Raw genomic sequence first — 26389 nt, forward strand, 5'->3', positions numbered from 1 at the left:
GTGAAAACTCTTAATACCCAAAATAAACCAAGGGTGTGTTCAATGTCGGGGCTAAAAATAAAAGCAATCCCACTATTACAAATGTTTAATTTGTGCATTCATGATGGGCAACAAACAATGACTGCAGAAATGCCTCTTCGGTTTGTTTTTTTACACCGGGGTGAACAGCAACATTGTGAGACTTGAGTATTGGTGTACCATCCATTAAGTTTTCATCTGTTCTGGCGACAACATGCACAAGCAAGGAATAAAAAAAAAAAAAAACTTTGTACAATCTATTTTCATCATTAAGAAACGTAGATAATTAAAACTATTGATAAAATTAGTGCTTTCAGCTTAATTGTGTACATACAGTATGTATATATAATATACCCTGCCCGCCCCTGTAGTGACTCATCAACAGGTCTGCAACATCTGAGTCAATTTATATTTAACATGCAAACTGACGGTCATCTGCTGGGTCCACTGTTTCAGCTTGAAAAATCTAATCACAGAACAGTGTGGGAAACATTTCAATGGCATTTTGACAGACACCTAAAATAACTGAGTTTAATGTGTGTCCCCTCCCCCCCTCCAAAAAAAAAACAAAAAAAAAAAAAAAGCTCAGCACTTGTCTTGTGGATTTTTGCGCAACACATCTTTAGTTCATCTGTCATTGGGTTCACTATCAGTCCATCAACCGGATGTTCTTCTAACCACGAGAGTTTCTTTGCTGCTTCAAGAGGGACACAATGAATTTGGTCTCAAGTGTTTTCACTTTTACTGAGGTAACAAGAAAAACGTCAGCTCCACCACAGGAACTGAAATCCAAATGAGCTCGGCTCTGACAAAAGTGATACTGCATCATCATGTGGCTCTTAAATCTGTAGAACTGAGTTCAGCTGAATATCAACCTCAACCTACAGCGCCACTAGAGGGCATCAGAAATGAAACAATAATATTTTGCATTATTTGTGATCATCATCTTCAATATGAAACTTCAAATTAAAACTAAAAGATGGTAATTCATATAACAGCTTATGTAGAACGTGGTTCAGGATGGACTGCCGTTTTAAGTTAGAGTATTATTATCATGTTGTATGCACACATGCAAACTTCAAGTGAGCAAAGTGAGGGAAAACATGGGTGTTAAACCCGGGGTGTGGACAAGGATTGGGCCCCAACACACAAGGAAATGTAGTGTGAAGACTCTTACTTGGTTTTCAAGTCAAGAAGCAGCAGTAGTAGTCAAGATGTTTGTTGCAGTTGACCATTCAGTGATGATGCTTTGAGCACTTTAAATTCACCGAACACCAGTCTCAGACATGGTCGTGACAGAACTGTCAAACTTTACAGTGAGATAAATGTCCTTAAGCTGTGGCGAGGGCTTTGCAAATAAAGAAAACACAACAATAAAATATACGACTGAATATAATCTGTACAGATCAAAAAGACTGAAGACAGTGACACTGAATAACACGATTGCGATCTGTTGCCGTCTTCTTGGAGTTCATATGAAAAACATTCTCAGTGGTCAGACAATGGACACGACGACAACGTGTGCGAGAGGACAAAGCATCCCTCCTCCTTCACTCTCCAACAGAGTTTCTTTTGTTCTTTTTCTCTTTAAAAAAATGTTCTTCATGTGGATTAAAAAATAAGTGGGGGTCCTCAGGAGGCGTCTGAACTTTCTTCTCAATGGCACAGAGTTTCTGCCCGAAGGCTCAGGGAGCCGCGTCCGCTGCTCCTCAACATTTTGGGCAGGGAGGAAGAGTTTTAAAAGATGTGAGCTACAGTCACTGCTGTGTTGGTTGGTTCACAGTGTGTGTGTATGTGTGTGTGTGTGTGTGTGTGTGTGTGTCTGCGTCTGTGTGTGTCATGTCAAGCTAACACCAGTCAGCGATGTAATCAAAGTCAGAGAACATGTTCTGCTCCTCAGAGCACAGCACTCGGGGTTCCCTGGGCGGGGTTAAGATCGGAGCCTCTGAGGTAAATTCATCATCGAAGTTGCTGACGTCGTTGGCGCCCTGGATCGTTGGCACGAACGGCGGCTTCACCTTCTTAGCCAGCAGTCCGTTCCAATCCATGTGCTGCAGACACACAGAGAGGATAACAGTAGTGCCAACAATTTTCTTAAAGGAAGCTGAATAAGAAGGAGGATACCGCTCAGCTCTATAGTCAGCATCTGCTTAGCTTAGCTTAGCATAAAGAGTGGCTACAAGGGAAACGACTGTCTGACGGAAAAAAAAAAAGATTGCTCACTAATTAAAATGTCAAACTATTCCATTAAATACAAAATTACAACAGTAGAAAAAACAAAATCAATGCAAATGATCTTTTTGTTTCTTACCCTGAAGAACAGATGTTTCTTAACCTCCTCTGCATCCCTTTCTCCTGCTCCCAGACGCCGCTCTGGACTCCTCCTCAAAAGCTGAGCACGAGGAGAACAATAAAATACAGTTAACATTACAGTGGTTGACTCCCACGTGTACACACACACACACACACACACACTCACACGCACGCACAAACTGTGTAAATGCTCTTAGACAATGACGATTTGTCAATAAAAGCAGAGTTGAATTAATTCTCAGTACACACCCTCCTCATGATGGAGATGGCCTCGGTGGAGAGGAATCGTGGGTAGCGGACTTCATCGTTGACGATGCTGTCAAACACTTCCTCCTCATCGTCACCGGGGAAGGGCGACTAAAAGAGACGTGCCAAGATGAAAGAGATGAGTCACTGTTATGTCAGAGGATTGTATGGGTCACGACAATAAGCAATTCACGTACAGTTACTGCATGTTTATGACTGTGTACTCACCTCTCCAACCAGCATCTCAAAGATAAGGACGCCCAGTCCCCACCAATCCACAGCGCGGGTGTACGACGTCTCAGTCAAAACCTCAGGAGCTAAAAACTCTGGCGTGCCACAAAATGTGCTGGTGCGGTCCCTGAACCCCATTCCTGAAACAACACACAGGCAGTTTAGTAAAAACCCTCCTGGAAAACAAATCTGTCCTTTAACCTGGCTTGGTCGCACCAATAACTTTATTTAGAACGTGTGTTTTTATGATAATTAAATACATTCATAATGAAGTTACATGATATTTATCTAGTGGTCTTACAGACAGCTCAGGGTAGATAGAGACTGAAAACATGGGGAAAGAGAAGCGGAGTCACAATCAAACAGGGGATATTACTGTTGTGTGGTGTACATCTTAACCACTAGGCCACCTGATGCTCCACAATGTTCCTCTTTAATCCTTTAAAAAACAAACTCTTGAGCCCCGGCTTTCAAGCAATTCCCCACAGGACTTCCTTTCAACAACAAAAGTCTGAAGCTTTTAGATTGATGTCATCTCCCAATTTACCTTCTTTGCAAAGTCCAAAGTCAGCAATCTTTACATAGCCCTCTGTATCCAGGAGCAAGTTATCCAGCTTCAAATCTCTGCAAATAACAAAAAAACACAAGAGAACCACAATTATTTTTGAGACCTTAATGCTTCCTGTGGAAATAAATTGTGTTAAAATGATGTAAACTCTTTACCTGTACACAATTTTATGGTCATGTAAGAATTGTAATCCCAGCACAACGCAGGCTGCATAAAATCTGCAAAGGAACAAAACAGCCGGTAAATAAGGCTGCATGAGCTTCACTGAAGAATAGTTTTTACTGAAGGAACCAAAGTATGATGCACTGAGGAGACGTTTTTACAGGATATGAAAAAACAATGTTAAAAATAATTGTTATTTATATAACTTAAGACTTACATCAGATTTTATATAACGGAATAATCTCAAATGCACAAGAGACTATGAATTTACTTTAATTACATTTATATGACAAAATGAAAATAATGTTACTGCTACAAATGATGAAGGCACCCGTGAGCCAACCAGAAAGAGGATTCATACAAGTCACATACTCCAAGTCATTTGGATCAACTGAGAGAATCATGCAATCAAATTTACTGTAAGATGGTTTACAGTGAGAATTTGTCGCCGTGTTCAGACGTGTATGATCAATACAGAGGTGAAGCTCTGGTCACTCACACGGCCCTGGGCTCAGAGAAAACATCAGCGTGGATGTGCATCATCAGGTCGCCTCCCGCTGCGTACTCCATGACAAAACAAACGTGCTCCTGCGTTTGGAAACACGCAAACAGGTTGACCAGGAACGGGTGGCGGACGCTGTTGACTGTTTCAAAAATCCTCTTCTCACACATCAGACTGGAAGAGAAGATGAAGATCACGTGAGTCACGGCGCCACAGGGAGATGAAATTTGTACTTGAAGGAAAAGTCACATCGACGCTCTGAGCAAAACAAAACGACTTTCAACTTCCATTACTTTGTTTTTTAGCTCGACAGTTTCTCCACAACAAATGACATTTTATTTCACTTCAGTGACACACTGGTGAGAGTCTGTTTACCTGTCCACTTCATCCCGAGCCACAATGTCGCCTTTCTTCAGAGCTTTGATGGCGAACATCTCGCCTGTGCTTTTATATTCAGCTAACAACACCTGTAGAGGGGCAGCAGAGGAGACACATCTTTTATTCTAGCTTTCCTCCTCACTTTGCTCATTTTTACTCAAGATTAAACAATCAGTGGATGAATCAGTTAAGAAACTGAGAGAACTGTAAAATCAATTATTTTGTTAAATTGACAAATTTCAAATATAATTTCAAGCAAAAATGTGAAAGTTCCCAGTTTGAACTTCTGAAACTTGAGGAGTTGATGGTTTATTTGTCATATATGAACTTAATATCGTTGTTTTCTGGACTGTTGATTTTTAAAGATGTCACCTTCAGATCCAGAAAATTATAATGAGCTTTTTGTGCACTTTCTGGAGTGTTTTAAAACAAAACTATTAATAAATCGACAACAAAAATAATCATTAGTTGCAGCCTTGTGTCGGATGATCAAATGAAACGTACCTTTCCAAAGTGACCACGTCCGAGGACTGCTACACATTTAAAGTCCTGGAGACTGAAGTGGAACTGCTCTTCTTCCCTGGAAAGACATCAGTGTTTACATCAGTATTCCTAAAGAAGTCAATGTAAATCCAATCTGCATAAAGTGTTTTGAATAAAAAGAAAACAGGCAGCTGTTGCTGTAAAATTCAAAATCATGACAAGTCAAAGCCAGGGGGCAGCATTTATCCCATCTAACTCCTTTTTCCCCACTGCAACATCCACAGCATGAAAATCAGAGATGTTAAAAGATGTCAACAACTGTAGCAGGAGAATCAAAAACGGTGGCAGCAAACTTTGTGTTTTTACAATATTTCTGTGCCACATTATTGTTTCCTCATTCTCACTGAAAATCATCGACAGAACAACATCCACCAGAAATATTAATAAGTACGTTTTCCTGCCCGCTGCCCTTTTTAAATACAAGTTTCTACTTGGAGCAACCGGAAGAAAAAAAGAAAATCACTACATCTTTTCCTCTCTTCTTTTAACTTTCATTTGAAATTGACTTCAACATTTAAAACTAACACGAACCCAAACGAGCTCGTGGCTCTCCTACCTTATCTCCGTGTCTTTCTGGATGGCGGTGAGCTCCAGGTCTGGATGCTGGATCTCCTGCTCCACCACTCCGTCCAGGTCCGGCTTCACCGCCATGCTGTTTCTCTTGTTCAGGAAGTCAAATGAGGCGAGTGCGTCCTACAGAGAACAAACACAAAGCAGGAGAATTAGACATAAATGACAAAGATAGTGTAACAGTCAAATCAGTGGCATTTTGGTCAATAAAAAATTATAATCAACAAGCTGTTCGTCATCATTTATTACTGGGAAATTATACTTACACCTGTCATGTCTTATTAATATTCACAAATAAATAAATTACACACAAAATGATATTGTTTAACTGAACAAATCCTGTGATTATTACTCGAACAGGAGTTCTTTAGTTACACAAAGGAGCACTGATGAAAGACTGTAAACTGTCTTACTTATGGTTGTTATTAAAACTAGATGGGACTCATAAACAGTTTATTGTAAGATGATTTACAGTGAGAATTTGTAGTCGTATTCAGACATGTATGATCAATACTGAGTTGAAGCTCTGGTCAATGAGTATTATTTTATTCAAAGACAAATCTGAAAACGTAAGAAATTACAAAACTTGAAGCATTATTTTAAACAGAAAACATAGAACTCCATTTTCATGCACCAGACTAACGAGGAGCTCAGCTGCTGCTCTGTTGTCCTCCATCTGTGATTGTATCAGTTCATTGCTGCCTTATCAACCTTACTGGTGTTTCCTGAAACACTTGTACCTGTACTTCCTCCTTGTCGGGCATCTTGTCCTGCACCAGTGGTTCTCGGATGTTATCGGGAGCTGGGTAGTGTTTGGGTCCTGGGGTGGGCTCTTTGTCAAAGTCCAGTTTGGTCACCAGTGGGTCACTGTGTGTGGAGAGGTAAAGCTCAGTAAAGACGTCAACGCTCCAGCTACTGACACTGAACATAAGTAACTTTTTGTCTTTTAAACTTAGTTAGAAATAGTTAGAGACTGAGAACTAACAAACACTGTCGTTAATCTGTCTTTTCTTTAAATTTCTTGTGATAGCTTTATTATGAGTATGAGTTAATAATGACTTTTTAATATCTGTTATGTCTATGCATGTGTGGTTGAGTACCTGCTGGGTGTGGGTGACCCGGGCAGACTGCTGGGTCCGGTCTCTGCAGCCTGCGGGCTGAAGGAGTTGGTGCTGACAGTCGGTATGGCTCTTCTCACCAGGCGGCCCCAGGTGGCGATGTTGATGTTCATCTGAGGGGCTCGCAGGAAGGTTTTTCCTGATAGAGACAAAGTCAAATACACAAAAAGGGGGAGGTGAAGAAAAGCGAAAAGGTGAAGAGGTTTGTAAGGGACAGTGAAAAAGAAAAGGAAGAGGAAAACAAGGAATATCTGTGAATAATACAAAAAAAAAATCCCTCCTTTCCTTTACCCACGTAGCAACTGATTTGGAAGGAAAATCTGGAAAAATTTATACTATAATTAGAAAATTTTAGACACAGCACCCAACCCTGTTTAAACAAATGGCAAGTTTCCGTCACGAATGACTGAGAAGTACAATAGCACACCTTGAAAAAGTGCAGTGCTCTGTTGACAGCTATGACTCACCTTGCTGCTTTGAGAAAATCTTCTTTTGTCTTTGCAACTTTGGTCGTCTCTCAATGACAGGGTTGAAAAATGTTACCTGAACAAACAGAAATTGTGACGGGAAATTTAGAAAACCAACAGAACTGGGACAAATCTGTGCATAAAAACTATAAAAAACCAATGTGTGTGTGTGTGTGTGTGTGTATGTACAGATATTATAGGATGTTCTGTCAAGAGACTACACTGTAAGATTAAACAGCTGAGGCGGCAGAGAATTGCATGAGTGACTGTTAAAGGTTTTGTGTGTTAATGAAAGATAGAAAGGAGAGCAATGCGTTTTAGCATTAGTATTCATTTATTTTAGAATTGATGAAGCTTCATTAACATCTGGACTGACGGTGCAGTTTGAAAGTGTCTTTATAGGATGTTCAAGATCAGCACACTCGCAGCACAAAGGTAAGGTGAAAGGTGTTTATAAAAAGGTAAGCTTTCACTCTACTACACCACAGCACAACATGAAAAGGATTATCAATAAGGATGATTATCAAATGATATAATATATATATATATATATATATATATATATATATATATAATTTTTCACCATGTTTCTCTCATTGCATTTGAAAAAATCTTCCCACTACAGGCAGTATCTTGTTTCATTGTTCCTTTATTACCGACACACGCTGTTAAACTTCACTCAATTACTCAATGCCCTTTTATGGAATTAATCTACTTGGTGTGTGTGTGTTTGTGTGCATGTGTGTGTGTGTGTGTGCATGTGTGTGAGTCTGTGTGTACCTCAGCAAACAGCATGCCCTGTGGCTCGAGGTAGAGACACATCCCATGACGCTGGTTGTCCAGGAAGTCCTCCAGCCGCAGGAACTTGACAGCGCAGAGTGAACGCCAGTCACGCCAGTACACCGAGATCTCAAGCTCACGAGACTACAGGAGAGAGCCGCGCACGCACACACACACAGAAACACACACACAGAAACACACACACACACACACACACACACACACACACACACACAGAGAAACACACATACAAACAACAACAAACATGTGAAAAACTGTGCTGCATAAATGCAACACTGAGTCAACAGCAGAGATGTAGGTCAAGGGCAGAAGTGTGTGTGTGTGTGTGTGGTGTGTGTGTGTGTGCATGTGTGTTTGTGTGAGTGTGTGTTTGTGTGTGTGTGTGTGTGTGCGTGCATGTGTGTTTGTGTGAGTGTGTGTGTGTGTGCATGTGTGTTGTGTGTGTGTGTGTGTGTGTGTGTGTGTGTGTGTGTGTGTGTGCATGTGTGTTACCCGGTCCAGCTCCAATGTAAACTTCTGGTCCCACGCCTGGTTGCTGACTGGCCTCCAGCTTGTCTGGCCGACTACCGTGTTGTCCAGCTTCAACACTGCACTGATCTCATCTGAAGAAACACACACACACACACACACAATTTGTTAAGCACTAGTGTATTAACAGTGTCCTGATTGTTCACTTGTTTTTAGAGATAAGGTCATTTCACTGAGGTGGTTAACTTCGGTGAAGCTTAATGTAATCACAGAATTCGTTTTCATCAATATTTACTCTCCTCAGACGGAGGACGAGGTCAGGCCTACTTACTGGAGAGCTCCTCGCTCTTCGTCAGGTTCCTCGAACTCACGCCGCGGTTTCGGTTTGCTCGGCTGATGAAGGATGAGCGTGTCTCGCTGGGGCTCCAGCCGGGCAGCGGGACAGATGCAGCTTTGGAACGACCTGGGACATTTTCCAGAAGGTCCTGACAGCCCATGAGCCTGACGTCTAAGGTGCCTGGAAGTCAGGTGGGATGATGCACATTCATATATTCACACTCTTTCTTGTTCCAGGCTGTTCAGTTATCTCATTTTGCACATGGAAACTGGATGATGTGTTTAAATATACTTTCAAAATGTATCAGGGGAAGCTTTTTACTTGTAGTTGGTTTCATAAAGAAATGTTAGGATGTTTTACTGAGGCAGGACAGTCTTGGTTTTTCTGTTAGACGAGCCTAATTCAGGTTTGACAGCTGCTCAAATATAAAGATTGACTAATTTTAGGCCACCCACCCTGCTAAATATCTCTGAGCTAAGATCTGTGCTTCCATGATGATAATGAGTGACATCTTCTGAGAGGAACAGTTTTAAAAGAGCACATTGAACCCTTTAAAATATTAGATTCACATCTTTCCAAAAGGATGGAAAAGGAGCTGAACAGCTAGAAATCTGTTGTGTATTTGGTTTGAAAAGTGTCAGAATTCACAGCAAATCGGCTCTGCTTCAGATGATAAAACTAGACAGTTTAGCTCAATTAATTCACTGTTAAATCTGAGTTAGAATAAATATTTATCTTTATCCGACCAGCCCTTACAGATCCATCAAGTTGGCTTTGTTCCTGTGTGACTGAAGGAACATTACACATACAAATCAGCAAAGTTTGTGCGAGACAACCGCAGTCCTGTGTTTGTGCTAAAATGAAAAGTGTGTACTTGAGAAGAGCACACACAGACAAAAAAAAAAAAAACAGGATGACTAATGAAATATCTCTGTGTTATATCACCTTGCAAAGGCAAATATTAAACCAAAAAAAGTAATTATGACAGCAATACACGTGCCATTTACGATACCTATATCCACTTAACATCATTTCTGTGCTTTGTTGTTGAGAACAATGGGACGGGGCTCTGACGACAGAGTGTATATGATCTCAAACGATCCGTGTGTTAATCAATAACCATCAATATGTCCCTGGTCCTGTTACCTGTGAGTGCAGCGGGCTTGGTGACAGTGCTGTACTGGTTCTGTGTGGAGATGATGCTTGATCTGGGACTGAGGACCGGCGAGGACAACAGGGACAACTCTTCTATGATGCTGCTGCTGCGCGGGTGGTTTTTAGGTAACTCACTGAGGCGCTGCTCCAAGGAATATCGCAGGAGGTCGAGTTTTTGACTGGACTCATTAAAACGAGCCTGGGCCTGGAGAGAGGGGAAGGAGAGAAGGAAGGAAAGAAAAGAGGGGGGAAGGAAGGAAAGAGAGGGTGTGGGAAATGAGTTGAGGAAGGATGGAAACAGAGAGAAACATCAATTACATGGTCCATTTTACTTTAGTAGAGCACAGCAGCGGAGCAGGGATCAGTTTCATTTGAAGTCCATTAAACTGTATCGGCTCTCAAGTGAAGAGAATCTTTTTCTTGCTCGTTTCAAACCAGTATCATACACCAAGTGGAAAGAGGACGTGACTTTACATGGAAACTCACACACTCACACAACACAAACATCTACCTCTGAATGTGCCCTTTTTTCCGTGACTTTTCCTGAGCCCAGGAGTTTCATGACATTCTTGGCTCCCTCGGCCACAGCGGACTCTATCCTGGCATGGTGACACAGCTCCTCCACCCGCAGGTCTAACGGGCTGATGATGGGTTTTTCTGGAGGACAAGGACGAACGAGATTCTCTATTTTAATGCATCATGGTTTATAAGACATTGGGTGAACAGGTGTGTGTGTGTGTGTGTTTCTCTTTGTTTTAATCTGTTAGATGCATTTCACATCAGACTGATTCTAATCGATCACTGATTGCAAGCGAAGGCTCACCCATCACATCATTGTTCTCGAAGCTCAGCTCGCTGGTCTGGCTGGCTTTGAGGATCTGCATCCTGATGAACTCAATCTTCGTCTTGCTGTCCTGAAGCATCTGCTGGGCCGTCGCTAGCAACTTACGATCCTGTGAGTGAAAACAAAGCGTTATCGATACACTGTTGACACACATTAATGATTGAGTCAAAGGCTTTAGTAATGTTTTGTCTTCCTGACTTAAATAGCTTTCAGTGTGAGGATAAATGACCCCCAAATGCACGCCATCTCTCGTCACTCATTGTGTTTTGTTGTTGTGAGCACGCAACGCAAACAGCCAGGACGCCAGTTCATGCCCTTAATTGGAGCCAAAGTACCAGTGACCACATGGAAAATCTTATTCACAAAAAAAAAAAAAAAAGTGGAATCTCATTGTGTGCTGTAATTGCTGACCCTCACATACGTGTACACACACACACACACACACACACACACACACACACACACACACACACACACACACACACACACACACACACACACACACACACACACACACACACACACAGAGTGGAGTAAGTAAACTCCACCCAGAATTCCTCTGAAGTTTAAATCCTGGTTGTTGACGGCGGCCCGCGCAGGAAAGACCTCTGTCCAGCAGGCATTTCCTCTGTGACATCAGGACATGACTATTTCCAACTGGAAGGTGCCTCTGTCTGTCTGTCTGACCGGGGGGAGGTCACTCACAAAGCACTGACCTCCCCTTGGCCAGACAGACAGTCGGGGTCATGTGACAACTTTCAGTCCCTGTTACTGTACTACAGTTACAGACTGAGGCTCCACAAGTACCTATTGTTTCAACACCACGCTCACTTGGACACATAATACAACGATCTTCAGTGTCTCGTTGGGTTAAGTTCAAGGACTCATGTCTGAGTGCTTTTTTTTTTTTTTTTTTTTAAATTGGTCACAAATCAGCACAAATTTCCATTACACAAGTTTTGAAAGCATGTGAGGTGTTGATCCTGGGATGTAGATGAATTTAGACAGCAGACACATACGTGAGAAGTTAAATGTTAGTTCAAATTTTTTAATAAAATACTTAAAAAAAAAAAACAAATGTGTTTCAATAAATTCAAAACAATGCTTTTTCTGCACATTATACCCTGTTAATGTGAAGAAATGTCTTGGCCAGGCACAGTGACTCTCTGGACCATTTCTTGGACCCGACCGAGAAACAGATGTGAACATAATCCCCTGAAAAACTGCAACTTGTCTATTTTATAAGAATAAAAAAACAAAAAAAAAAAACAAGAAAAGAAAGAAATAGGAAAATTATTGCTGAGCTTTAGATGTGCTGGTAGTCAGATATTATTTTACCTGTGGACAGAGCCAGGCTAGCTGTTTCCCCCTGTTTTCTCTCTTTGTGCTAAGCTAAGCTAATCAGCTGCTGGCCGTAGCTTCATATTTTACCACACAGACATGAGGGTGGCATCAATCTTCTCAGCAAGATTTTAAAAAAAGCATATTCCCCAAAATGTTAAACTCTTCCTTTAAAAGAGGGATTTCAAGGCAAGACAACTTGAATCAGCATACGCTACATTAAATTACACTGATGTATCCACAGAAACATGCAATAAAAGGCAGAATTACATCACTGGCCAGGCAGAGATGACACGACTGAAACTCTACACTATGCTCAACTGTCTACTACAAAGTGGCTTCAATTACTACTGATGGACACAAGAGCCAAGATGAGCATGAGAGGTTCTCAGTCCTCCAGCTGTTGTTATTAGTTCTGACGAGTTACACACACACGCACACACACACACACACACACACACCCCTCCCAACTAAATTATAGTTTTTCTCGGTCGGAGCATTAGTGGAGCCACAAGGACGGTAACAGCTTTGGGAACAAACAGCAGTGAGAATGACACACAGTATGTGTCAGCGCCTTCTCACGTTTCCTCCTCCCCTGCAGAGAAGAAAGCAAACCTGCCATGTATCGTTCTACCATCTACAGAGTGGAGGCTGGTTTTCAAACTGGGAATGATTGTGCTCATTGTACCTTTCAGAAAAAAGTCACTTTGTTACCTCAAATAAAAAAAAAACAAAACAAACAAAAACAAAATGAGTCTAGAAATCCTTTACAGTCTGTGGTACATGATATAACTAATGCCAAGTTTAATTATCAAGCCTTGGGAAAAAGCCAGACTGGAAGGAGGTGTAAGTGAAGAAGATTCACATGATGAAGAAACAAGGATTTCCAACAGTAGTGGCCGGCGGTGTAAATTCAAACAGAAGGAGTTCTGTGGTGAAGCAAGTTGAAGGTCATGTCAGGCGAGCTCACCTTTAAGATGTTATAATACATCTGGATCGTGTGTCATGTAATTCCACTTTAAAAGAATCTGAATGTCAACGGTGAATAAAACCCGATGATGGCGACTGAAATGAACTGAAGTGTTCTTGATGGTTTCTATGACTCTTCTTGACAGACAAACAGACAATTCTGCTTTACTACATCTTGACTCTTACGTCTGAAGTCATTTTTATGGTTTATGGGAAATATTATTGCTGCAATAGAGAACACACGGGGGAGAAACACAAGTAGTCAGAAGGTTCGTGACAGCAGTTCCCACCTGTGGGGTGGAAAGATGCATCTAAGGGGTCACGTGATGATTAACAGAAAGCAGAAACAAACTCAAACATTAAGCAAATTTATGTTTGGTTTTTTCAGATAATATCTGTTTTTGTTCTTGTGAATTTCTGGTTAATTTTACCATTTTAAGTTCCTCTAATAGTTATTAAAATGAATCAAGGAAAATGAAAAACCTTTCTGACCACAGCTAGTAGATAAATGTTAAGATGAGGGGTTGATAGTGGACATGTCTTTGTTTTAAGGGGTCACAAGCCAAACAGTTTGGGCAACACTGATCTGAACCACTTTATCTGAATTTCAAATGAAAGTGAGCTCTCTCGAAATGTTGCCAATAATCCCTCATTGGAAACACAGGAAAACAATGTGTGTGTACAGTGATGGCAAGTCTGACAGTTCAAAGTTGAACCAGGAAGTTGATTTGTAAATTTATTTATCTAATAATTTTACTGTTTACCTTCATATTCTCTTCAGCTAACGTGCGAATGTTCAGAACCTCCATGATGACCTGAGCGCTCATGTTTCTTGCCCAGTTTGAATTTTTTTTGGTGATGTCACAATGTGCAAGTACAATGTTATTATAAATAAATGAAATCTAAATAAACAAGACCCAGCCTGTATGAAACTGGAACTACCCATTAAATACAGTATAACTGATTTTACACACTTGGCAGCCTGACATGAACCAGCTAAAACCTGACTGTCAGGTGAACCCTCCCCCTCCGCTGTTGAGTCCTACCTTGGAGGACCCGTTGGAGTACATCTGAATCATGTTCTCGGCGCCTTGTTTGACCTTGAGCTCGATGTCGTTCTGTCTTTTCAGGGCAGCGAGGCGGCTGCTGCTCGTGCACATTCTGGCCTCGCTGTTAGGGGTATCTGGGGTCAGAGGGCATTCTGGGTAAAGGCGGAAAAAAGAAAAAGTACAAGTTAGCACCTTAAGGCAACCACAGATATATGACTCTCTATGTGCTGCTGGAATCTGCCACAAATTTGCACCGACTGTAAATAGTAACTCACATGCATGTGCTATTTTTGGCTGCCAGCCATTTTGAAGTTAGCTTAACAGTCCTGCAGCTCGGAAAAGTGACCTATAACTTTGTTTACTAAAAACACATCAGGTAGCAACTTCACTTGTCACATAATGTAACCAGAGGGTGCTGCTGTTTATAATTCATTGAGGTCTGTTAGCACAAGACTCCATCCGACTCCGTCTCTCAACACAGGAGGAACAGACAAATCCACAACTTTAAGATCAAGAATTTCAGATGAATAAAAGAAATCAGAGTGAAAACTTCAATTGGTTTCATTGTGTGTTTAACACAACTCTCTTTTTTTTCTCATTGTGCAGAAACAAAGAATAGAAACATGCCATTAAAACACATCAAAGGTGAAGCCAGAGCTGAGAGATATGCAGCCTGTCTTGGTTTGATGCTTTTATAATAGAGAGCTAAGTTATATTACAAATGCAGTCACTGCTGACTAAAAGAAGTTTTCCATCATCTCATTGGCTCTGTCCTCTCTCTGTTCCAGCGTTAACAGCAGAGGGAAACCCTGCAGTCACCTCTACTTTCAACAACTAAAAAAACAAAACAAAAACAAAACCAAACCACAAGTGTGAACATGCAGACAACTACCAGTACCACAATTGCATCACTGTGTATGCAAATGCAGTTTCCACTTATGACAATCCAATACATTCATATCAATGTAATTTTGCTTTTTATATTGCTTGTGTTGTTTTATATATACATGTACAGTATATATACACACACAGACTGTACGGACACACAAAGAGAAAATGAAAACAAGTGTCTTCCACCAACAGTTTTTGCGGGAAACGCTCACTGCATTATTATTTTTTGTTTTTTTTTTGGTCATGTCTGGACTCGAAAACTGCAGAGAAAACCCCTCCCCAGATTGATCACTACAGCACAAAGCAAAACATTCCCACAGACACACACTTGTGAGGTGGGCAAAAAAACCTGCCTGACTTCTCCTGACTTGACTTGCAAGTTGAGTTTCAGGGTCTGTGCTGTCATTAAGGAGCTCCTCTTAAAAAAGGACCCAAAGAAGAAACTTTAAAAAATGTGCCACATTCAAAACACAACAGCAATTTCTCATTAGGACCTAGGGAATACATTATGTACATAATGAAACCTTTTTTTTTTTTTAGCTCAATTCTCTTCTTTTAGAGTCTCGAAGTCCCAAAATGACAAATGATGTAAGAAACTCTCCAAGACATAAAAATAAATCTCATATTTTTGAAGGTGTCTTGAGTCCATTTAAGTGAGCTTGACTGGCAACATGAGTTACTCTTGCAGACGCTGCCAAACAGATAACAATAACCAGCAGGCAAGTGTGTGATTCATTCACTTTGAATGTTTCATCAAAACATCGTCTAATGATTCTTTTGAACACCTGCGGGAGACGAGCAAAAGGAGAGCATGTGATTCTTTGAACTGAAAGTCAAAATGATTCATCTAATGACCCTTAATAAGCCGAGGGAGCATCACTGCAGAGATTTCTGTTAACTGGCAGTAGCAGAGGATATTAGGCTTTCTGGGGCAACCCTCTCATACATAGAGACACATTCACACACACACAGAGGCAGAGACAGGAAAAAAGTGTGCACTTAAAGATTCTCATCCAAACCACAAAAGTCTGAGGAGCAAGTTGAGAATTTAACAGGAGCTTGGTTGCAAAACTGAAAGTTCACACTGCATAATGAGGGTCTCTAGTATCATGTGAAAGCTGTTAGTGGAAATGACAAAAGCATGCGTAAAAACACACGTGCAAAAGTGCTGCGTATGTCATCCAGTCTAGGTTCGGGGCTTTCCTCTCTGTGTGGGGAAGTGGTTTGGTCAAGGTCACGGCGAGCCAAGAATTCGAGGACCCCTACCACCCTCCCCTCCTTCCGAACACGACTCAGCCCACGCTGGGCCGGAGGACAAGACAGCGAGCTACCGAATAGCTGCAGGGCTGATGTCACTGCTGGACAGCTGACAAGGGGAACCCTCCCTCAGATTAACCCCATCTGTATCTGATGTGAAACATGCTAACAATACTCTCTAAACAATTACATCATGATTTAGAAAACTGGAACTAAAACTGACCTGGGTAATTGTCTCTTGGGACGTGATGTGATGTGATGGCTGGACAGAAAACTGACTGGACTTATATTCAGGGAGTAAACCGCTGAGATTATATGTGACGGAGAGACCTGACTGGTGACCCTGCGTCAGAACTGCCGCTGCTGCTCCCAGACAGCGCCTGAGACCGAGTCGGCCCATTCCTAGCCTCAGCTGAGCGGCGGAGTATAACCAGAGCCCCCTCAACTTTCTCCTGGAACAAAAACACATTCTAGCTGTTTGCAGAGGCAGAGCAAGTCCTTCCTACTGATTCAGGAAACAAGTGCTGTCTCTCGCGGATTCAAGAGCTGAACGTATTTCAAGAAGTTGGAAGTCGTCTCATGACTGAGGAGCTGAGCTGCACTCAGTCCCTCTCCATCACTTTGCGATGGCCAGCGACATTCCGCTGGCGTCTCGTCACTTAAAAAGAAAGCCCTCGTTCATCAGATACAGGGTCACCGAGTCAGGCTAAATTTGTTCCCACTTAAGATAACCATTTACCGATACAACCTCCCTTCAGTCCCCAAACACACACACACACACACACACACACACACACACACACACACACACACACACACACACACACACACACACACACACACCCCTCCTCATCTACTTCCTAATGTCAACTGTAGTGGGGGATGTGGTGGTAACAGGCAGACAAATACCATTCCATCTCTTCCTGAATTCACCCAGACACTCGCCACCAACAAAGACTCCATAGGGCAACTACTGTAACAAAACCACGCTGAACGCACAGCGCTGTTGTGGTCAATTCTCTACCAAATTCCATTGTTGTGGACAAACGCACAGGAGCGGGCTTTCAGCGGCCTCGGAGGGGAACAATCGACAGCTCATTGTAGCTGTCGGTGGAATGTGGAATGCAACAATGTCGGCCTGTGGAGAGTGAGTCACCTCCAAACCCTCAATGTGCTCTGTGTGTGTTTGTACGCGTGTTTATATAGGTGTTGTTATAACACAACACTGCCAAAATTATTTACTCAGTGATACTTTTACAGTTTGCAGGAGATTGCTAAAGATTGCTAAAGAAGTTGAGTGCTGTTTTGTGACATTACACCTGCGCAAAATCAGCGATAAACTCGAGGCTCATGATGAGGGTTGAAATTTAAAATACATCTGGCCGTCAGCAAGAAAGTCAGCACATGGAAACGGCTGCAGGGAAACCTGCCGACCCAGGACTGGATTACATGTCAGTGAGATTCACTGTATGGAGAAACACTCTTGTCCAACACTCACAAAGAAAACTGGTAAATTTTAATAATTGTAAAGCTGAAACCACAATGTGTTTGGTTGTTTTTTTTTTTTTTTTTGTCAATTTACTAATTAATTGACTAATCTTTTCTGCCCTAATACAGAAGTAAAGGTACATGGTTTACAACAATGTTACATTTGTACAGAAGTAGGGCACAGCAGTGTTTCCCATACATTGATTTATTTGTAGTGGCCCAACACAATGTCAATGTCGCCACATATTGATTTTCTACTTTTTTTTTTTTTTTATATTTCACGTAGATAAAAACTTATTTCATTGTCAAGCTATACAGCAGTGATTTGCTCAGCCCCGCTTTCTCTCTCTCTCCCTCCTGTCTCTCTCTCTCTCTCCCTCTCTCTTTCACACTCCCTCTCTCTCTCTCTCTCCCCCTCTCTCTCTCCCTCTCTCTCTCTCTCTCTCCCTCCCTCCCTCTCTCCCTCCCTCCCTCCCTCCCTCTCTCCCTCCCTCCCTCTCTCTCTCTCTCTCCTTCCTTCTCTCTCTCTCTCCCTCCCTCCCTGTCTCTGTCTCTCTCTCTAACACATTAACACCTTGACAACGGACCCGTTTGTCATAGTCAGACCGGCCATTGGGAGCGAGCACGTGTGCCGGGACTGGGCTCACTGGCCACTCACAGTATGTAATGGACCCTCACCAGCCTGACCCAAGTATGTGAAGGTTGTTATTTGTTTGACACAACGTGAAGCAATGGAGCTGTTTGGTCATTTATTTTTCTCACAATGTGCTTGGACATTATTTGCAGTGGAGCACCTTATACACAGGATTATTTAATAAGTAATTTAAGAAAGCCCCACCCCACTCCTGGTCAGCTACTGCCACAAGAAGGATTTAATTCTGTGGGAAACACTAGATAATGTGGCGTTAGTTTATGTCAGCTGTCTTTACTACTGGTTAATGTTTAGTAAATCCTCTGGGGCTGCAGCACCACAGTGACACTGTTGTTACCTAGCAGTTCTTCAGGGTCTTTGACCACAATGTGGGCGTTGAGCTCTTGCAATTCCTGGTGAAGCTCCTCAACCTTCTTATTAGATTTTTTCAGCATGTTGTCGACATAAGCCAGGCTCTTCTTGTCTGTGGTGACCTGAGGAGAGAGGAGTGGGGCACACTTGAGAAAGACTTTACACAATTACAAATGCAACCAATTGTAATCATAAAAATCAGTTTACTAGTCATGGGGAGGATTAGTGAGTCAGTGCAAACAGTTGCATAATGTTTTCTGAGATTCTGGAGGAGCTTTGTCATGACTCTATCAGTTTGGCCTTGGAGACTACAAACTGGCAGCATGGAATTTGAAAGACATGGGCATTTATCTAATGAAATGATGTAACTGGTTGCATTATGAGAGAGTAGCTGAGTGTTTTTAAAGCCTGACCTGTGCTGATGCTCTAAAGAACATCCGACTTATCCTCTGCTGCTTTCATTTTGTTAATTTTTGTTTTAATCACTCTCTGTTGAGCACCAGTACCCCTTTGAGAGAAAGACCGTCTACTGTAAAGCAGAATATGTGATATTACCTTGCGCAGGTTCTCTGCACCTTCTTTGATTTTCAGCTCCTTGCGGATCTCACGGCGGATCTGCTCCTTGATCTCGTCCAGCTTCTGTTGCACCATGGTGTCGGAAAGGTCCAGGTTGTGTCCCAGACCCAGTCGCTCTGCCACCATCTGGCCCCTGGCATCCCCCTGGAGGATAGGAGAGGAAGAGGAGGAGGAGGAGGAAAAAGAGGAGATAAGAGGAAGATGTGGAATGTAATTTAGAGGTCAGTGAGGGAGGAGAATAAGGAGGAAGAGTAAAATGGGATGCCAGAGAAAGAGGAGGAGCGGACACACAGAGGTCAGTGAATCAGTCAACAAATACTTTGCACCCTGGCATGTTTTGAGTAGCATTTAACCGACAGAACTTCAACATCAAATCAACATAAACTGTCAAGGAAAAAACAAAAAGCCCCGCACCAACTTGCAATGTTTCCAAACAGCTATTGCTTCATAAAAAGCATGAATTTCCACTTTCTCATGAGCCCAGCTGTAAAGACAGCAGTAAAGAAGTGATAACAACAGAGGAAGAGTTACAGACAGTTTCATCCCAGGGGTCACTGAGTTTCTCATAATAACACGTGAATATCATGTAAAACCTGTGTGATCTGATCCTGATCACCAGGTGATCAATAACATTTTTCTACTTACAAGTTTTTTAGTGAATGTATTTAGAAAAGAATCTAAAGTTATGACTGAAATGCAGTGACAATAACCTGTGAGGCTGCCCAACCTGGGAACCCTGAGGTCACCCCAGTGTCGTGGTGTGTTTTGAACTTGAGCGAGCCTCTGTACGTGGTGTTTTCACTGCTGCTGTCAGTCACCATTGACCCGCATCCTTAAAGCCCTCACCTTAACTAAAGAGGGATTAGAAGTCACTTCCTGAATGGCTTCAGCTTCAAAGGTCATCATGAATACAGTGGTGCGCTGATGACGCTTCACTAGTTGATCAGAGAGTACATTTGTGACTATCTGAGGACTGTGAATAATCACTTGGTTCAATTCATTACACAGTTCATCAATCTCAGTTCCTTGGTTTGAAAATATCTTCTCATTTTTTCATTTAAAAAGTTTTCATTTTGTTACATGGTTACAACTATGAAATACCAACATTAATCATCATAGCTTAAACAAACCAAATTACAAACCATAACATAAACCCTGCCCTTGCTTTAATAAAATTATAATTGCTCAATGAGTTACACACACACATAGTTATCAAACACCCATGACGTTTGATATTTAGGAAAAATCTGTGTAAACAATCAAATCAGAGTTTATGGCACTCCAGATAACAGATAAACTCAATGCGTACAATGCAAAAGTTAAAATAAAGCTCATTGCTCTCTGAAACTGTGCCAACTTCGCTGTGACTATGTGAAGATTAACTTATTCCATTCATAAAAAGAGGGTATAATGAAATGTGAAAAACAACATCGCTACACTGTGACTACCACGAGATCTGTGTCTTATTGCATTTAACCCATCGTGATTGTGTTATAAAGGAAGGAAAACACACACTCATTCACATATCTATATTTAGGCTTCATGCAATTTGCTTCCATTTAATGTTAAAATCACAACTTCCTAAAAGGTCCAAAGGTGGACTGATTCAACGAGACAAAACTTCTAGCCTTTACTAATTTTTCTGCCTTACCATAACTTCATCGGTTTCGTCCAACTCCATCTCTAGATCAGTTGAACAAACCAATCCACGCATGTTCTGCTGACCAGCTAAACTATGAGCGCACGAACTCCACTGAAGTTCTGTTGTCTGGTAGGAGCAACGATATCCTCCATCACAAAGGTTAAGCTACACCATAGCTGACAGATGCTCCTATCAAAAGCCACGCTCATTCACTTCGCTAGTATCTGATTTTCTCCGGCTTTCTCATTTTGCGTTTTCTCTCTCGCACAGACCATTGACATCAACGGGGAAGATAAACCGTCTGAGCAGCAACAGCCAAATCCCTCTTAGCTTCTCACCCAGTGAGGTCAGAGCTGCCCAGAATGGGACCTAATCTCACTCCAGGGAGAGGACTGAGTCTAAAATTAACTCAAGTTAAAAACACAACACTGGCTGTCCATTGTGGCCTCCCCCCTGGAAAGCAACCTGTGTGTTAGAGGAAAAAGAAGAGAAGCTCTAAAACGACACCCCAACAACTACAAGAAGGTCCAAAGGAAAGTAAGGAATAGAGTTCAAGTCTCAATGCAGATAATTCAATCTGATGATGGTGCTTTTTAATTGACTTGTGAAAACAAAAACCCTGAGATCTCCTCTGGAATTCACCCAGCAAGGTTATCACTGTAAGATACAAGCCAGCAGAGCACCATATAGGCCGCATTACCCTTTGTTCATGCTACAGTTTCACACAGCATCCAGGCTTATTTCGGAGGTTGGCCACCGTGCCTCACTCAAAAACTACCTCCACCTCCTCTCCAACAGAAGGGGAAATATTTTCACACAGCAAGTCCATCATATCTTGTTGTGGCTATAATTTAGACCTCTGTCCATTAATTGATCATAAGACAAGGTGAGGCAGGATTTGGTGGATTACTACCTCGGCTAATTCCGATTGATAAGATTTATGCTGGGAAATTACATCATATTTGCCAAGATAAGAGATTTCAATCGGCTCAGTCAATCCCTCACACAGCTCTTGTAAAAACCCCCCACCCTCCTGTCTATAGGTGCTCACTTCAAACGAAGCTATAGTTTGCACATATCCTTGTCCAGAAGCTCCTTGATGACTCATAGGTAAAATGGAGGTCACAGCTCCTGAAAGTGGAAGAATGGTGTGTGAGGGAAAAAACAGCTCTCTTCTTCAGCTCACTGCCCTGCAAAACTTGTTTGCACTGTAACTGTGTTTGCCCACTGTGGTATGAGGACAGCATGAGGACACCCAAAAGGGCCTATTTCACTGTGCAACAATGCAAGGAAATCCATGAAAGGCCAATCAGATAAGGTGGAAATAAATCAGCTAGTAGACCCACAAGGCCTGCGTTTTAATTTGAGATCAAACAAAGAAACTATATTCAAAGACAGAGAGCAGGCGCTCATTTGCAGGATTGGTTTCACCTCTGGTTTCTCTAGAACTGCAATACTTCCTTGAGTTGCTCTGTCACCTGCACAGCCTTATCATTTCTTTCTGCTTCAGTGTATTGCCTAGTCAGGGGAATGACGCCACACCGGAGACTCAAGACTTATTAGGTTCAAAGACAAGTGAAGCTTGAATTGTAAGCAAACGTTTCCACTCACAGCACAATGCAAACAGTTTATGATGGATGGAGGGAACTTGTTCTTGTCAGTGTAGCTCTGCTAGCTGCTCTGTGTAATGTTCAAGGCTAACAACATATGAAAAGACTCGAAAACATTTTAGCTACACATGTTCAATATTACAAAAAACAGATGGGGTGCTTAATTTATAAATTAGATAAAATAGGGACTGTTCCTCTCTACAAAATAAAAACGATTTAATTTATAGCTACAGCAGACATGCAGACTGCAATCTAAGATTAGTATTTAATAAGTCAGGTGATAATATTCTTACAAAGGTAAGGCAGCTGTTACCTACATATGTTGAACTTCTCAAAAGATGTGAAAGGAAACTGTGAAGTAAAAGCAAACATTAGGGCTGAACCTCAAATGTAAGCAGGTTAACTTACTGTTTAAGCCTGAAAGCTCCAAGTCCAATAACAAGAGCTCCATTCAGACAATAGGACAATGGAAAAGTTGAGGCCACTATCCAGGCTCATGCTTAAAAAAGCCAAGCCCTTGCCATTTCTGCACAAGGCCTATCTCAGCCTACAACCTGACACCCAGTCATCTTACCCCACAGCTGGCTGCAGAGCAATGGCCGCAGCCTGTTGCTCTGCTGCGACCAGAAATAGCCACACAGGCTAATAAGCGTAGATACTACAAATGCAGCTTTCACATGAGCCTTACATATATCCCATGCCAAGTCCAACTGTAGACAATGTCTTGTACCTCAGGTCAATGTTAATGTTCATGTCTGAGCTGGACAGAGAATAGATTTTAGACCGCAAGCAATAAACTGCACTGAAGCACCTGTTGCTCTGCTGAGCTGAGCTGGTTCCACTAAACATAAACAACCACAGTGATATATGTTAAAGTTTAGCTTGCTTGGTCTATCGTAGCTAAACATAGACACATCTTTTAATAGTGACTTCAAGTCCTAATACAAATATATACAATCTCATTGGGAATACTATGCCAGCACTGTAAATTAGTTCACACTATATACACTAAATGTAATATTAGTCTAGTCATTTGTATCTGTCCATATAAAAGAACATAACTAATAAATGATCCCTTTTTGCACCTAAATAAATATTGTAATAGATGTAAACTGTTATTGTGATCAGGGCTGAGCAATAATTTTCTATCTTTAATTTTGGTGAAATCATGTCATGATTTTCAATTAATTGTGATGTCAACCATATCAGCCAACTTTAGTTGCAAAATAATAATTATTATCCTCCACTTCTGTGGTGAGAATTCAAATAAAGGACGTCTTTATCCGTTTCTGTTTTCATACTCAGTAGGAAACAGGTGGTCTAGCCGACACCTGCTGAAGGGTTAAGATACCATTACTGTTTAATATGGGGCTACTGTGACAATTTAATTTTATAAACCAAAGGCAGAGAATATTGTTCTTCAGGCTGGGTCATCCATATATGTCACTGATAAAGCAATAGAGCAAACACCTTTGATGAGTGACTAAAATGAATGTTAACATTAAGTGTAATGAGCCATTTTAAGATTAATCTGGTCCAGACACAGCATCATTGACTTGACAACAGGAAATCCCCACCTGTTGCCTCGGCGAGCAGTTTCGGTCTGCACCAGCCCCAGGAAACGTATAAATAAAATACTTCATTTTCAATCAGTGTCAGCTTTGTTATCTGCTATTACCTCCACCCGCCCCTCCATGCTCTCCATGAAGATGAATCATACTGTGAGTAATCAGACTGGTCTTAGCCTTAGAGTGAATTTTAGACGATACTGCAAAAGCAACGCTTGACTGTACCTCAAATTTGATTAGATAAAGTTTTGGATGAGCTGAAACACTTGGACAATATTTTAAGTCAGAAAGATTTACTTCAGGTCTGACGTCACTCAAGTGAAACCACATTAATCAATGAGTCATGACTGTCCATAGACAATAATGAGACATGACTGTAATGCTTCCTTTCACTTACTCCTCTTTTAAAATATAAATATATAAAGTGCATTTCCAAGTTAAACTATACGTTTTCTGACTTCTGTTGCATTAATTGTGACATGTTTTAAGTTCATCCGGTCCTGTAACGTGTTTGAAAAAACTTTACGTCAAGCAAACCAGTGAACACTTGCTCTTTCCTACAATATTTCTCACTGTATTCACATTAATATTGCACCTGATAAAACGGAAAAATAATCCGGTATGAGAATACACGGAAGACAACGTTTATTTTCCAGCTATAACGCAGGTTAACTCTACGTTAGGCTACAGACCTGTACGTTTAACGTCCAACAACCTTTATTTGACATGAACTAAAGCAACAGTGACGTTAAAAACGTTTCGAACAATGGCGGCAACGTTAATTAACACAACAGCCTCTGCACAAAATCACCGGTTTGAAACTTGTATATTTAGGGATAAGTTAGTTTGGATAATTGTTTCCCAGGCCTCAATCCATGGATAATTCCCAGACAACCCTTTGGGAACTAGCAAAGGCCCTTCACTTAAATTCAACGCTACACACTCGTAGCGACTCAACTTTAATGAAATAAAACTTTATGCTAACTTATAACTGAACCTCTTGAGCAAGTTTGCGCACTTTTCGCAACAGTTGTCAACTTTTCCTACCTGCACGGAATCGGCGGCCATCTTGGTTTTCGCCTTTGAATCAAATCCTACGGGGAGAGAGGAGGGGAGGTGGAACTCCAAAAACAAGCCTTGTTTTAAGTTTCCCTCTCTGGCGACAAAAAGACGTGATTATTTTGACCAAACCGTCGGTCATCTCGGGCTCATGGGGCTTCCCATGTCGTCTTCACACTTGTTTTACGCGGTCACACCGTCCTAGAGGGGTCCTGGAGGGTGGACTGGTGCTCATAAATAAAAAGCTGAAGCATAAATCTGTCCCAGTGCAGTTGGAGAAAGAGGCGGTGGTTACAGTGGAAGCGTCCGCCCAGAGGAGCTGTAGTGCTGCCGCCGCTGGGCTGCTCTCAGCCGGGACAGTTAGCACACATGTGACCAAAACTTCATGCAGGCTGGTCTTACCTCATGTTAGTAACCTGAAATCATCCGTGGTAAACACAAACATGGAGAGGAAAAAAAAACAAAACATGTATCAGAGGTGCGTCGGACTGAGGCTAAAATATGTCCATGTGTATGTGAAAATAAATCCTATACAACTTAATAGAGATGTGTTCGTTTATCAGTGGTGGAAGAAGTATTGAGTATCATTTATGAACATGCTTCAGTGCAAAAGTATTTCATAACATGTAAAAGTCCCCTCAAAGAAGCAGTACCGTATAAACAGTAAAGTGTAATTTAAGCTTTAAAAGTAAAAGTATGCATTATGTTGAATGGCTCTAGCACTGATGGAAGAAGATCCTTCACTTAAGTAAAAGTAACAACACCACATTGTAAAAAATACTTAATGACAAGTAAAAGTAGAAATGTTAACTAAGTAAAAATACAGAATTATAATCTGCAAAATATAAATAAAGTATTAAAAGGAAAAGTACCCATTATGTAAAATGGCCATGACAAAAGGCTTTACATTTATATATATTGTATTATTTAGATATTTTTGATGCATTTTCATGATTTTAATGTTTTAGTTTGTCAATGTGGATAAAACCTTTATCTGCTGACTGTTGGATAGTTTGATCTATAACAACGCATGATATTTTATGAATGGATCATATGTTTTCTTATCATATGTTCATAATTTTCAGATACAGTAAATGCAGTAAAGTTTTAAAAAAATCCCTTTCCCTCTGAAATGTGGTGGAGTAGAAGTATCACAAAATAAAAAACAATAAACATATTCTATTCAAAACTGTTTGAATAGATTGACCACCCCCT

General features: G+C 41.3%; 1 protein-coding gene across 1 annotated transcript; it reads right to left on the reverse strand.

Annotated features, from left to right (window-relative positions):
- Window positions 1-69: 69 nt before the first annotated feature.
- On the reverse strand, window positions 70-25552 carry pkn2a (protein kinase N2a). The gene is made up of 23 exons (XM_056391064.1): window positions 25163-25552; window positions 19275-19439; window positions 18706-18841; window positions 14078-14232; window positions 10701-10830; window positions 10389-10534; window positions 9869-10082; window positions 8717-8902; window positions 8410-8519; window positions 7897-8040; window positions 7117-7192; window positions 6632-6788; window positions 6272-6398; window positions 5518-5654; window positions 4923-4998; window positions 4416-4507; window positions 4038-4214; window positions 3532-3594; window positions 3356-3432; window positions 2806-2948; window positions 2581-2688; window positions 2330-2410; window positions 70-2069 (listed from the first exon to the last, which is right to left on the reverse strand). Exons 1-23 carry the CDS (start codon window positions 25181-25183, stop codon window positions 1866-1868), a joined length of 2925 nt encoding a protein of 974 aa, XP_056247039.1. The 5' UTR covers window positions 25184-25552; the 3' UTR covers window positions 70-1865.
- Window positions 25553-26389: the final 837 nt, after the last annotated feature.

Source organism: Seriola aureovittata, chromosome 12 (genome assembly GCF_021018895.1).
Source record: "Seriola aureovittata isolate HTS-2021-v1 ecotype China chromosome 12, ASM2101889v1, whole genome shotgun sequence".
Lineage (NCBI taxonomy): Eukaryota > Metazoa > Chordata > Actinopteri > Carangiformes > Carangidae > Seriola > Seriola aureovittata.